Source organism: Syngnathus floridae, chromosome 7 (assembly GCF_059516105.1).
Source record: "Syngnathus floridae isolate MCC-2025c chromosome 7, RoL_Sflo_1.0, whole genome shotgun sequence".
Classification (NCBI taxonomy): Eukaryota; Metazoa; Chordata; class Actinopteri; order Syngnathiformes; family Syngnathidae; genus Syngnathus; species Syngnathus floridae.
Window position 1 is genome coordinate 15,442,608 of NC_142419.1, and position 13,522 is coordinate 15,456,129.

The 13,522-nt window shown below is 44.1% G+C and overlaps 3 protein-coding genes and 1 long non-coding RNA gene across 6 annotated transcripts in view; 2 read left to right on the plus strand and 2 right to left on the minus strand.

Moving 5' to 3' along the window:
• The first annotated feature begins 86 nt into the window (after positions 1-86).
• Positions 87-3,166, plus strand: sertad3 (SERTA domain containing 3). Of its 3 annotated transcripts, none has more exons than XM_088380937.1 (2): positions 87-202; positions 1,755-3,166. In XM_088380937.1, exon 2 carries the CDS (start codon positions 1,762-1,764, stop codon positions 2,587-2,589), a length of 828 nt encoding a protein of 275 aa, XP_088237063.1. In that variant the 5' UTR covers positions 87-202; positions 1,755-1,761; the 3' UTR covers positions 2,590-3,166. The 3 variants fall into 3 exon arrangements, with proteins under 3 accessions (XP_088237063.1, XP_088237061.1, XP_088237062.1); XM_088380935.1 differs by lacking the exon at positions 87-202 and adding an exon at positions 366-525; XM_088380936.1 differs by lacking the exon at positions 87-202 and adding an exon at positions 928-1,189.
• A 37-nt stretch (positions 3,167-3,203) lies between these two features.
• Positions 3,204-6,010, minus strand: kcnk6 (potassium channel, subfamily K, member 6). Its single transcript, XM_088380933.1, has 3 exons — positions 5,587-6,010; positions 4,754-5,146; positions 3,204-3,750 (listed from the first exon to the last, which is right to left on the minus strand). Exons 1-3 carry the CDS (start codon positions 5,903-5,905, stop codon positions 3,548-3,550), a joined length of 915 nt encoding a protein of 304 aa, XP_088237059.1. The 5' UTR covers positions 5,906-6,010; the 3' UTR covers positions 3,204-3,547.
• LOC148395547 (uncharacterized) overlaps positions 5,423-13,522 on the plus strand; it is a 56,471-nt gene continuing 48,371 nt past the window's right edge. Inside the window, exons 1-6 of the long non-coding RNA XR_015859450.1 lie at positions 5,423-6,091; positions 8,861-9,073; positions 9,150-9,267; positions 9,580-10,998; positions 11,072-11,331; positions 12,265-13,384. This is a non-coding gene — a long non-coding RNA (uncharacterized LOC148395547). The remainder of the gene's footprint in view (positions 6,092-8,860; positions 9,074-9,149; positions 9,268-9,579; positions 10,999-11,071; positions 11,332-12,264; positions 13,385-13,522) is intronic.
• LOC148395548 (uncharacterized) lies at positions 7,241-12,582 on the minus strand. Its single transcript, XM_088380924.1, has 6 exons — positions 12,221-12,582; positions 9,649-11,696; positions 9,147-9,295; positions 8,927-9,042; positions 8,396-8,510; positions 7,241-8,253 (listed from the first exon to the last, which is right to left on the minus strand). Exons 2-6 carry the CDS (start codon positions 11,477-11,479, stop codon positions 8,122-8,124), a joined length of 2,343 nt encoding a protein of 780 aa, XP_088237050.1. The 5' UTR covers positions 11,480-11,696; positions 12,221-12,582; the 3' UTR covers positions 7,241-8,121.

The following is a 13,522-nucleotide window of genomic DNA, read 5'->3' on the forward strand; positions in this document are numbered from 1 at the left end:
CAACTGTGATATAAACGTTATACTTATAACAGCAACATTAGCCGTTGAATTACGTGTTAAATACGTGATGTCGCGCTTTAATCGCTTAATTCAACTATCGATACGTATTACGCAACTCCCGCCAAGTTCAAAATCACGCCCAGGAAAAACATACGCACTACCGAAATTCGCCCTCTGAATCTTCCCTTCAAAATAAAATCTGGTGAGGTCATAACGAACCTACTACAATTCCTTCACCCCCAAAAAGCTGGTTTATAATGTACTACAATCAGAAAATTGTAATTAAATGTTGTTTGACTCACAATCAAGGTGATTTCAAAACTTTTAAAGGCTTTAAACGTTTGTTTTGAAATTCCTGTGATGATTAACATCCGGCGGAAAGTTGTCTCACTGATTGGCTGAAGGAGTTTCATGTGGCAAAAGGTCGAACAGCGGATTTTAAAATTGAAATAGCCAAATTTTCACTATATTCACTATTTTTACGGCTTCCGCCTGGTTTTGTAGCAACTAAGATTCTTATTCCAGGTAAGATATCGTCACATTTAAATATTAAATGCTGTATTTCCTGTCATCTTGTACGAAAGACGTTGCCCCCCCACCCCCGCCCGTTGACGTGTTGAAGTTCATAAAAGTTTATTTGTACTAGTTATTGCCAGTTTGTTACCGATATGTTAATGAATTGAAGCGCATATCTACGCGTTAATTTCGTTTTAAATTAAAGTTTAACACGGCGAAGCACATGGGAGTCTCTCCTCATCGATGATGTCATCGTGTTGGAATTACGGCAACTCAACTTGTAATGAAACACGCCAGTTAAACAAACACAACGGTAGAAAAGCACTAATTTTGTCTGTATATGTGTACCGTTGACGCGGAGTGTGATTTTTATCGTCTTGAACGCCCATTTTACAGCTTTTTATTTTACTTTGAAAAAACGTCCACCGTATGCCCGCCATGCTAAAACTACATTACCCATGATGCACCTCTCCAATACTCAGACTTTTTTTTGCTTAAATCGTAGGCGGGAGAAGGAGGAAGCAAGAAAATGGTGGCAGTGTTTAAAGTTTAAAATCCGACGCGTATATACGGTATTTATTTTTTACGTTCAACATTGCTGCTTATGAGGCGAGGAAGAGAGTGAGTGTTAATGAACACTTTTTAATGTTAGCTGGAGCTGGAGAAGCAACAGGTCGGTGTTTGAACTTTGACGCGTTTTTTTTCCTTCCATACGTTTAAAGTTAACCTTTTAGTTACGTAAACATGAGTAATTTTTTTATCAACTGCGTACGTAAAACTCGCACCCAATGACGTCATTTATACCGCAACACAGATTTTTTTTTCTTTTAAGTCTTGCGTTTTATTTTTGTTAAAAAAAGGCAAATTTGGACGCAAGCATATTTAAATGTTCTCCCCGCATATACGTTAATGGTTCAAAACAACTATTTAATCCATAACAACACTGAAAAAGTAACATTTGGGATGTTTTTGGCGGGGCAGGTGCTATAGGTAGCCATGTTAGCTTTAGCATCTTGCTATAATGTGTCTACGAATGTGTTTGTGAGACTCAAATACAACACATGTTGCACAGTAATGTGTATTAGAGTAGTTTCACCCTGAGTTCGTTTTTATTTAAAGTTGTTGATGTTTTGGCCCATGATTTTCAAAGTGACTTTGGATTTCTTTCCAAATGACTGAATTCCTAATTAACACTTAATTAATCCAAAAATAATTGAACCACTTTTTCTCTCCTGCAGTGTGAAGATGATCATGAAAACGCACAAGCGCAAGCTCCAGTCGGAGTCCTCCGATGAGTCTCCGGGTGGCGGCAGCGCTGTCGCGTGGGAGCGTCAACGTCAGTTTGTGTTCAACGTCTCCCTGCACAAGTATCAGCGGGACCAAGAGTTGCCCGAGCCCAGCCTGCGGCGGTCCGTCCTCATCAGCAACACCCTGCGGCAAGTGGAAGCGTGTCGAGTGTCCTCCCCTGACATCCGGGCGCCTCTTCCACCCGACCATCCGTCGCCAGAGCAACCGATAGCCAACAGCGTGAATGACCTGCCGTCCCCCGCCAAATGCCAGCGGGTGGCATCTGGTTGTGCGTCGTCTGATGACACGGAGGACTGGAGCTCTCTGTCCGCTGACCCTGATTTCGCCGTTTCGCCCGCGATCTCGTCCATCCTCAGTGGCTTGGACTCCAGCCTGGACGTGAGCGGGCAGTTGCCGTCCCCGCGGGCAGCCCTCAGGTCCCTGGAAAACCTGCAGGCCTGCTCGGACGCTGGCGGAGTCTGGCCGAGGCAGCAGGTCCGAGGGACTCAGGACCCCATGGAGTGGGAGGCCGGCGTGGAGGCGGCGCGCTCCAGCTACCTGAAGGATGTCACAGCTGAGGACATGTTCCAGGACATAGACACATCCCAGCTGGAGAGGGACATGGGGATTCTGGGCCTGAGGAATGATGAATGCCTCTCCAGGGAATACCTCCCGTACCACAGTGCCAAGGGCCTGCCGTCCTTCTCGTCCTTTAGCTCACCACCGACCTCATTCAGGGACGGACTGGATCTTGAGCACTTGATGACCATGTTGGTCGAATCCTGAGAGGGTATCAGGGTGTCTGATACTAATGCTGATAAGTATTATGTAAAGCCATTTGAGCATTCCATAGTCTTGTCATCTGCCCGTGGACAATGAAGCAACTTTATGAATCTGTTACCGGACGAACCTGAGCTGACAAGTGTCAACACTAAAACGCGTGGAGTCTTCCGTGAAGAAAAGTTTCGTCACATATTTATCAAGCATGTCTTACAATTTTTGTTTCGTATTCACAAACGTTCCTGGAAAGGATCTCAGACCTTTTTCCTTGCTGGAATAACTGCACTTTTTTTTTTTTTGTAATTGTTAGGATGCATTACTTTGTTGTTCATTGACACCAAGTGTTTAAATCGACATCTTTAACTGTTAATATGCGCCACTGAGTTTTTTTTTTTGTCTTTTGACACCAAGTGTTTACAACCTACAAGTTTCAGTAAGCCTCAAACAGGTCTTTGTTTTCACTCGTATTTTTCATGCTTGTTTTAAAACAAAGGGCAAAATGTCCACTTTGTATTTCCTGTTTAAGATGAGATTTGTAATTGATTTTTCACCATACTATTTTAGTAAAATGTGATAATGAAAATACTGTCTAGTCTGTCCCTTCCACCACCAATCAATACTTATTTCAACATCTTTATTACCAACCAATCTGCATTCAATTCAAACAACTATACAGTATTTCACTTAAAATGCACATTAAAGTGCCTCAAGTGTTAAACATTTGAAGTATTTGGCCCTAAATCATCATGAACATTTTATAAGGAGCTGTGAAATGCAAAAAAAAAATCAAAAACAAACATGAAAAACATACTTTGGCATCAGAGGGACCGTCCTGAGGATGCAAGGCTTCCTTTGAAAGTTCATCGAAAAATTGCATACCTCAAATCGTCCCGAAAAAGTCAAGACTTCTCATTAAATTTTTTTTTTTTTTCTTCAGATCCTCGGGAGAGCGTCCATTCCCGTGTCACCGGTCGCCGATGGAATTATACGAGGGTCGCTTTTGGGCGGCGGTGTGTCCCTTCTCCACGATGGGCTCGCGGAACTCATCCTGGTCGGACTCCTCGCAACGCGGCAACTGCAGGAAGGTGGTCAGGCCGTGGAGGTCGGCCATCTTGTGGAAGGTGCGCAGCAAAAGGTACATCATCATCAAACCCATGAAGAGGTAGACTGCAAAGCATGATGGGAAAAAAAAAATTAAATGTGAGTACTGAACTTTGCTACAATTTGTATTCAACACACTAAAACAATGTCTCCTTTAAATCTCATAAGAGAAATTTATGCCAAAGGTGACAATAACAAGGTCTGTTATTCTTGATCTCAAGGCCATGCGGTCACATGCAAGCAACAAGCTCCGCCCACAACCCAGCAGCCATTAAAAGACCAAGGGATTATGACCAAGAGTGAACAGTGGCCGGAGGATTAGTTCACTTTTTTGTCCGATTTGAAGCAATTGAAAGTAACAGTGATACCCCTTAATACATTATCCAAATGAGATTCCAACACGTGAGGAAATCAACCCAAAAAACTCCCAGTCAAATAGTCCCAACTCAAATATTTGCTCAATGCAAACATTAGCAAAGCTACTTTTACAGACATTCCAGGAATAGCATTCGCTCAAAATCTGTCCTGATTTTAGTTTCTAGTCTCATGTTTTTGTTTTTTTTTAAATCCCATTCTATGCAGAATAGAAGATCCGAGCCTGTTCAACGCAAAATCCAACGATACCCAGCCAAAGACAATCAATTGACATGTCCCTCATAATTGTCAAAAACGGTACATTTGGAGACAAAAAACCATTCAGCATTCACTCTGATTAAATTAAAGAAGATGGACGTGGAGAAGAGGGCCGCCGCCACCCGGGCATTCATGTGACGCCACGTCCCGCTCTGAAGAACAAAGAATCAGCCATGAACAGAGCAGTCGCTTCGAGAAGCACATGCTGAAACCAGTTTGACTGATTGACAGGAAATTGGATGGTCATGTCCATCTTAACAGGAGATATAAATATTTCTCAAGAACGCATGCCAGGAAGTCACGAGTAAGTCTGCCCTTTTGTTTCGCAAGTCCGTGTGACACCAGCCTCCAGTTTCTGATCAGTGGTGCATCTTGAGGATTTTTATTCACCCCCTGGGGTCAAAAAGGTCGAGAAATTCTGACCTCAAAAACTCACCCATGACGGCAACCTGGTAGAGCTGTTTGAAATCCTGCTGAGGCTTGGCGGCGGGTACAAAGTCCCCCAGGCCGATGGTGCACAGCGAGATGAAGCAGAAGTAGAAGCCGTCTAGGAAGGACCAGCCGTCTTCCAGGGTACGGAAGACGGCCGCCGGAGCGGCGAACAGAATCAGCAGCACCAGCGCCAGCAACAACAGGAAGTGCAAGGCGGCGGCCGGACGGGCCTCCAGGCCGCAACGCTGGAGCTGGTTGAGGGGGGCCGCCACCAGAGGGTACATCAGCCTCTGCACGCACGCCGTCAGGACAAGCATGGTGAAGGGCACGCCTAGTAGCGCGTACACGATAGAGAAGACCTTGCCCACGTCCGACAGCGGTGTAGTATGACCATAACCTGCATAAAACAAAATTATCTTCTCAAACATCTATTAAAAAGTTGAATAGAGCCGACCTGCACAATACCATTTCTATAGAGATCATATAGTGTTGCCTTCAGTGACAATCGGAAATCACAGAATGTTTCAATTCATAGTCCCAGATGTTGAGTGCAATTACTACGATTAAAATCAATTTATATTTCCCGCTCAATGACACAAAGAACACGCGAGTTAAAGCATTTGAAGGACTACTGAGCATGAAGGTCTCACGAGTTCGTGTTTTTTTCTTTTTTTTCTCCCACGATTGTGACGAAACAAAAAGAACCCACGTGGCAACTTTTGGTCAAAATGGAGTTTCCTCCACCAAGGTTCTTCTTGGTGCTTTTCGAGAAGTTCAAAGTTTGCAGGAGGAAGGTTAAGGTGATTAAAAAGAAAAAAAAAAGTTTGCCTGACTCACCCACGGTGGTAACCAGCGTGTTAGCGAAGAACATGGACGAGGTCAAGTCCCAGTTGGAGGTGTCAGAAGAGGCGTTCGGGAAGACCGCCACGCCGTACCTGTTGGCCGCCAGCACCTGGTCCAAAAAGTGATCCAGGGCGGCGGCGGACACGCAGCTCTGGTTGAGAAAACTTTGCTTCAGGGCGTCCATGTCCCGACGGAGCTGCTCCTCGACGGGTCGCTCGAGGCTGGAGAAAACCAGCCCACCGAACAAGAGGTAGATGACGTAGAAGATGACAAAGCCGGTGAGGAGCAGCCACGACTTGCCCAGGGGATGCATGTCTGCCACCAAACCGGGACGGGTCGGAGACACTCCAACCTCCCAGATGGAACTTTGAGGGGGCCGAGCTCCAGCTGGGACGACGACCCCGCCCCGTCGCCTGCATCCTCCACCCACACAGGAGGAGGAAGTTCGTCTGGAGCTTCATCCCGGAGGTTCATCCTGGAGGTTCATCCCGGATCTACGGTATCACACGATCACGTTACACAATCGTCAGACGAAAAGTTGCTTTGTGTTTGAAAAACAACATTCGAGCGGGGGAAAAAAAAGTTTATTCCGTACTTTTCTCCACGTGGACACTTCTTTAGGTACACCTGCACCACCTAATCTGAATTTCAACCTAAAATTCTGTCCCACCTGGTGTTCATTTGTAAAAAGTTAAAATTAATCACTCATTTAATTTTTCACAAATTACTTTTTGTGTATTTTTCTTTAAACCACTCCAAAATCACTGCTTCAGAGAAAAACAGTTGGGTTTTTGTGAGACTTTTTTCTTGCATCACTTATTAATAGACATGTCTATGCACTTGCATGTCCATTTTGGGAACTGGTGTTATTAGTTTATATTACTTATCTCGAAAATGCACCAAACATTTGATGTGAGTTTTCTTTTTCTCCTTGTGTGCTCCCTTTCTAAGCTCAATTTATCTGACGCATATAGTAACAAATCCATTAAAACGTGCACATTTTCTTTCTTGTGACTGCCACACATGACAAAGATCTCAATCCATTTGCTGTTGTTATTTTCCACCCAGATTGTCCTTGGAATCACATGAGTATTTGTTCAACCTCATCTCATCTAACTTGTTTTCACTCTTGGGGTGTTCTTTTTATGCAACCTTGTTTTCCTTCCTCTCTAGCTTAAAGCACTTCTCTTCATCCTGCTGCTCTGTTGACTCAGCAAAATTTTTTAACTCTTACCTCGTAGTTCATAGAAGCAGAAAAATAAAACATACTTACTAGAAGTGATTAGCAGGGAGGTGAGAAAAACGCAACCTCGCCGTAGCAGTCTTGACATCCACGTGCGAAAAATAATCTTGTCTGAAGATGTTATGAATAGGCTAGGATTGATAGATACTAGTAAGCTAACCAGATAGATGAATATTAGTGTTTTTTTTTTTTTTTTAAAGGAAAACTGTTTTTAGATGTTCCCTCAAAGACAACACTTGATTTACAGTAGGTCCACTGTGTTTTTTTGGCTGCAAGCCAAGCTGTCTCTTTCTCAGTGGTCATGTGAGTCCATATTAGTAGTCAAAATTCTGCCTATTAACCCAAATGTTCTTCTTAGAGATCTGACTTGAATTAGATTTTTAATGTCATTTGATCAACAAGACGCAGGAAGCAGGATCAATTTATTGATTATCTGGTCAAGGCTTTCCTCATTGCAATGAAAATTGTTATGATACAAACACAGCAGGACATCACAAACAAACTAGTGACAGCCATTCAGTCCACAAAGTAAACATAGCACGTTCCCATAGCAACACTTTGATTGACAGCATGGAAAGGACGGAAAGTGGAATACAGCCAATGGAGAGTTGAGTTGGAAGCGAGCTGACTTCTTGCTCGGGGCCACCTTGTAAATGTGGAGGAGTAGGCCCAAAAAACAAACCATGGCCTTATATAAAGATGACAGAGATATCATGTGAGTGCTCCTTAGCGCCATCTACTGCCCAAAAGCGATCACTGAGGGTTGACCATTGAGCAGGCATGGATGGTGTTTTTTATTTTTAAAAACACAAAATGGTGGTTGCAGTCCTCATTTTAAAAAATCCACTTCCTGAAAAAAAGGAGTTGCGGAGCTTTGTGGCTGAGTCCTACGTATGACAACAATCAGCGGTGTAACAAAAAAAAAAAAAAAGCTAGTTATTTCTACTGAGTGGTTGTGTGCTAGATGTGACAGCAATCTTCTGTATGCAAAAAGCATTCTTGTAACCTACATTTTAAAAAAAATACACAAAATATTGGCAAAAGATGGAGAAATACACTTAGTGAAAAGAACAAAGGCAGAACAGGAATTTCTGGGACAATTCCTAAAAGGTGAGAAGCAATCATTTCTGACAAGTGGTGGCAGCGGGGTATTACATGTGACACCAGTCTCCTGTATTTTCATACGTGTGGTGAATCTTAAAATTTTCTTGTCCTCATCCAGAAATCTTTTTGTTTGTAAAAAAAAAAAAAAAAAAAAAATACTGAATGCTGACCGGATGCCTGCGTCACTCTGGCCCACTCCTATTGTAGTCATGTGACAGCCGCCGCTTGGCCACCACGTTGTGAGTGTACCGATTGGGTGAGTGCAGTCCAGGGGACGGGCGCCGATTCGACCACCTATTGGTGGCTCGGTTGTCCTGTACACATGAAATCACGAGATATAATTGGCAAAATTCAGCCAATTTATTTGCAAACTGAAGGACAAAGTATTGTAAACAGGAATTTGACCAAGGGTGTGTAGACTTTTTATATTCACTGTAAGGTCTAATATGCACTTACGCTGCTGGGCTGCTCCATGTGTAAGGAGCTCAGCAGAAGACCTCGGGACACGCTGACACCTCGCTTGTGTTTGTGGTTGGACATTTTGCTGACGTCATGTAAACCCTCCAACAGCCTAGAGTCATGAAGAAATTGTCATAAAAATGTCATTGAACGCCACCTAGTGGAGGGGTGGGCAAAGTGCGTTTTGTTATGAAGACTAAGTAATAGTGGCTACAATATTTATTATATGAAATATAATTCATTTGGATGTAATTATTCATGTTATATTAATTTATCAAAATGAAAACGTCTTCATTGATTTATTGTAAATAAATAAAAAAATGTGATATTTAAGTTCAATTACATAATTGGTTATCAATAAATTATGACTAATAAAACAAGGGAAATAATAGCAAGATGATAAATTCCTATTTCAAAAGATGAATGCTTTTTTTTCACCCAACTGCCTCTTTAATGATGCAGTTCACCGCAAGGCCACACGAGGGCGGTATTTACATCAACATCAACAAAATCCTCTGTTTGACTCACCGCTGCTCCTGACTGCTGCTTTCTCTGAGGAGCTGCGTCAATGTAGGAATGACGTCGGCAGGATGACGTGGGGCCGAGGTGGGCAGCGAAGGAAAGGCCGTGGCAAAGAGAAAACCCTGCAGGAGGGCGAGACCACGTCAGTCTTATGTAAGTAAACTGCCATTGTCATGGCACGCTCATGGAATGTGTTTGCCCTTCAATGATGAGACAACCTTCTTACCAGTTTGTGATCTACCTCATCCGTCCTTTCCTCGTCGGGCCACCACTGTCCCACCAAATCCTGACCCTGGTCCCACACATCCCGTGGAAAAGCCGTCCATGTGTCCGTACTTCCCTTCCAGGTGGGCTTCCAATCACTGCTCGCAAATTCTATTTTGAAAAGGGAGATTTGTCCATTTGATAAAACAACTGGATGTGTTCCATTTCTCCGTTATGGCCTTAAAACCAGAAGCACAAGACTGCCTAATCCCGAGCAATAATTCCAAAAATGTTATTAGGTAGATGAAAGGAGTAGAAGTAAACAAATGTAATCCAACAGCTCAACCTCAAGGTCTGACCTCACTTGGAATTTTTTCACATCATGTAGAAGATTTCAACTGCTGTAAATAATGGGAATGTAGAATTATTATTATTTTTTATATATATATTTTTAGGTCTTATTCGTGGTGTACCTAATGAAGTGTCTGGTGCGTGAACACATGCTAAAAGTTGTGTAAACTTACCCGCTGAGCTCCCACAAGACACTGGGACGGACTCGGCGACGCCCCGGCTGCACTCCTCTCCATCTGCTTGCATAAACCCTCCAAACTCATCTTCCTCTTCCTCCGTTTTTTTGTCCCGGCTCTCCAGCTCTATCCCGTCTTGGCCTCTTTTTTCTACTTCTTCTGACTCGACGCAGGGCTGACTGGTTGCCATGGCGCCCGAGCTGGGCAGGGCGAGGGTGGGATTATGCAGGCAGGGGCCAACGGGAGTTACTTCATTTGGCGTCCAATCAGTTTCTTTCCCTTCCTCACAGTCCACTATAACATTTCTTCTTGAAGAAGATTCTGTTGTGTTGGTCACATTGTGCTCTGGCTCCGGGTCAGCCCAAAGATTTCCGAGCGCTCTCCCAACCTGGCAAAGCTCACCTTCTGCTTTTGGATCCTCGATGCATCTGCTTGAGGCTGTGATGTCATCAAAAGGCGTCTGGATGATTCTCTTTTCCTCATCTGGTCTCGTTGTTATGTTTATGGAGTCTTTGCCGACCTTACATTCCGAGTGAGAGTGAGAAAATTCCACGTCTGGGTTGGGCCCCAACAAAATACATGGACCATTCTTGCAGAGACCCTTCCCCTCCTCGTTCTCCTCTGAATTCTTTTCCAACTCTCTCTTTGTTTCTGTTATCTCCCCACACAAAGTGCCCTCTCTCCTCGCACTTTCCTCTTTGCAAACATTCCGATGGCATCCAGAACTCCGCAGCTCTCGACTTTCCTGACAGAGTCCCCATGCAGGACTCGCGAGGTGCTCCGGACTGACTTTGTCTGGCTCTTCCTGTTTCTTGGTGACTTCCTCTTCTGGGACTCTTTTGTCTTGGCAGGCCACATGACTAGACTTCCTCTCACTCGTGAAAGCGTTTTCAAAGCATCCGATCAGTTCTAGGAGACAGGGACTCTCATCAAGACTGGTCTGGCAGACCGGGTCCAATTTGTTTCCCCTTTCTTGCTTCTCTGTGACATCCTCAAGAGGTTTTTTGTCTTGGCCGACCACGTGACTTGGCTTCCTCAGGGTTTCCTCATTGGGAGTATTCTGAAGGCATTCAGGACTTGCAGCTGGTCCGCAGATTTTCTGACAGGCTCCCTCTTTCTGTCTTGGTCCTCTTTGTTCCCGACAGCCTTCCTCTTCAGTAGCGATGAGACGCTGCAGAATGGGTTTGCCTTGTTTTTCCTGATTCCCAGAAACTTCTCCATCAGGATGTCTTTTCTCTCGGCCAACCGGGTGAGTGGACTTTCTCCATCTGCGACCCGACCGAACTCGAACTCGGCTCGCCGCAGTCTGCGTTTGGGGAGCGGAAACGTCCCGCCGTCCAGTACCAGGTTTCCCTCTGAGCCACGCTCCGGCCCCGTTGATCCCACCAGACGTTGAGTACAAACCTTTGTCATTTCGCAGAAAGAGACACTGAGTCTGCGTTTTCCCGTTGCCTTCGGATGTCTTCAGAGTGGCCACCGTCACCAAAGCGCCTGCCCCGGCTTGGGGTAGGCCATACCCCGGACCCCACGTCCCGCTCAAGTGCACATCCGCCGGCCTGGGACAAGAAGTCCTCCGACTGGTGGGGGGTGTTACTGGTGCTGCTGTCCCGCTCGGAGGAGTGGCGCCCTTCTGTCGGTTCTTGGAGCACAGCGCCCACGCTCGCAGGCCCCGGATGAGCGGTAGGTCCGCCAAGCCGAGTTCCAGCCTGCTGGGGAGTGGCTGGGAGCCCAAGGGGCATTTCAGAGGGGCCTCACGAGGGGACGCCTTCAGGCACGGGTAATTGTTATTGTTGTTGTGCTGCAGCATGGCGCTCCACGTGAGCCTCATCGAGAGAGGCGTTTTGTTTAATAATTGTTAAACAACTTCAGTCGGAAGTCATTCAAATAGTCTCGAAAGGGTGCTTGGAAATAATAATAATAAAAAAAAAACGAGTCCTCTGCGTGCCACCCTGTGGTCCTCCTGGTGACGACGCCCAGGAGGTAACAAGAAGTTTATGTGGATGAGTTCAAGCGTCGCAGTCTTTCTGGCTCACTTTATGAACAACCTGGGGCGAAGAAACATAAAACATTTTTATTTACATCTTTAAGCTCGCAAAAGAGTGTTCAAGCTACAGTGAATGTAAAAAGAAAAATCAGCATCATACAGTGACTCAATCAGAAAAGTACAGTTGGTTCAAGGAAAAGAAAAATAGGGGGGGTGTATATTTTTGAGAAAAAACGCTGCATTTGGACAAAAAGTCATACAGGCAGCTACCGTCGTGCTGATCATTTCAACCCTCTTGCATTTTAAATAGGAAAATTGGATCCTGCTGCTACTGCATCAAATCTATTTATTATGACTCATATTTTATATGTTTTTTGTTCTTTCGGATGTTATCAGATGGAGCAACTGCTCCACGTGTGGAGTAAAAAAAAAAAAAAGCTTTATACAACCCTTGTGTGCATGTAAAAGACAAAGTGACACAATAGTCGTTCGTGGGCCGTCACGCTCGTTCGTATCCAAGCTTGCACGTCACTTACGTCATTGACCACACACTAAAAAAAAAAAAGATTATAAATAATTGCTCACCCAATTTGATGATTATATTGTCTTGCATTCTATCGTAATCACAGGAGGAAATTGTGCGTCCTCCTCGGGTTGTGCAGCATCCCCATCTTCCCTGTGGGCCTTGATGATCCACCGAATGTTCGCCCGTTCCACGCTGGCTTAAAATAGACACGATAGCTCCACAAAGGCGTCTTTCCTCCTCCTACTTTGCCCTCCCTCAACATCGTCAGCCTTCCCCCCCAAGCGGCACCAGTACCGACACCACTGCGGCCATTGCGCGTCATCTGCGACATGCACTGCGTGAGAGAAGCCGCATCATCACCGCATCTCGCTTCCACGCACTCGCAGAGTCAATCGCAAGCCCAAGCCAGCCAGCCTTCCCCCGTGCTGCCTAGGACGGCCCACTAACCATCAGTGGCGGGGGCTGCAGGCGGAGCCCATCGGCTGTCACTCAAAGGGAGGAAAAATTGATGCAAAAGTGTGAAAATGTAATGTCATTTCTTATAATCACAATAATAACAATATCCATCAAAATTGTTTTCATTTCAGAAAAATCTTGGTTTCTTTTTATTATACTGCTTTTTTTTCTTATGTTCCTATTGTATCCCTTAGCGCTCAGAAAGACTAAAACTGAATTGAATTATTATTACTGTTAATCTTTATTATTCCCTAAAAGTGCTTCACATAGAATAGTCATTCATATATAAAATGCGTAATAAAAAGCATTAAAAAATACTATCACGATATTTTTTTAATTTAAAATAAAAATCAATTTAAAAGATAATTGAATTCCATTATCTGTACTTAGATTTCAAGTTATAAACAAGGAAATACGTTTGAATATTGGTTAATGGGATAATTAAGAGGGCGAATTCACTGATCTTTAGTGCAGCGATCGATTCGCAATGCCTTGAATTAAGTGGCCATTGAGCTGTTATTCGTAAGGAGTAAAATATCCCCAAATTGTTATGTTTTTTATATAAATAGTTGTTTATTGAAAGTGTTTTAGTATATTTAAGGGTTCATTGATAATTAATTCACCGTGTTTAGCATATTGTTAATGGTTTCTCCTCATCCATTGTGCAGCGATCTATTGGCAGTGACTGAAGTCGACTGGAAAATCTTGATTGGCGCCAGCTGCGGCGTTACCGTCGTTCTTCCCTAATAATTTTCACTTTTTAAGAGGTATGTAATAAATAAATTACACTATCGTTCCGATTATGTCTTGTTAGCAGGCCATGTGTGTTCTTAAAAATACGTTTATGTCGAGTAAAATACGTTTATGTCGAGTTTACGACAAATTGTTGGTATTTGCTAGTTGTG

Bases quoted from the DNA above. Each gene is read 5' to 3' on its own strand.
- LOC148395548 (XM_088380924.1), bottom strand. From the start codon at position 11,479: ATGAGGCTCACGTGGAGCGCCATGCTGCAGCACAACAACAATAACAAT. The intron at 9,043-9,146 runs GTAAGAAGGTTG...GCCCTCCTGCAG, and splicing joins ATGAGGTAGATCACAAACTG to GGTTTTCTCTTTGCCACGGC. The intron at 8,511-8,926 runs GTGAGTCAAACA...TCATGACTCTAG, and splicing joins AGCAGCAGTCAGGAGCAGCG to GCTGTTGGAGGGTTTACATG.
- kcnk6 (XM_088380933.1), bottom strand. From the start codon at position 5,905: ATGCATCCCCTGGGCAAGTCGTGGCTGCTCCTCACCGGCTTTGTCATC. The intron at 5,147-5,586 runs GTGAGTCAGGCA...TGTTTTATGCAG, and splicing joins CACGCTGGTTACCACCGTGG to GTTATGGTCATACTACACCG. The intron at 3,751-4,753 runs GTGAGTTTTTGA...CATGCTTTGCAG, and splicing joins CTACCAGGTTGCCGTCATGG to TCTACCTCTTCATGGGTTTG.
- sertad3 (XM_088380937.1), top strand. From the start codon at position 1,762: ATGATCATGAAAACGCACAAGCGCAAGCTCCAGTCGGAGTCCTCCGAT.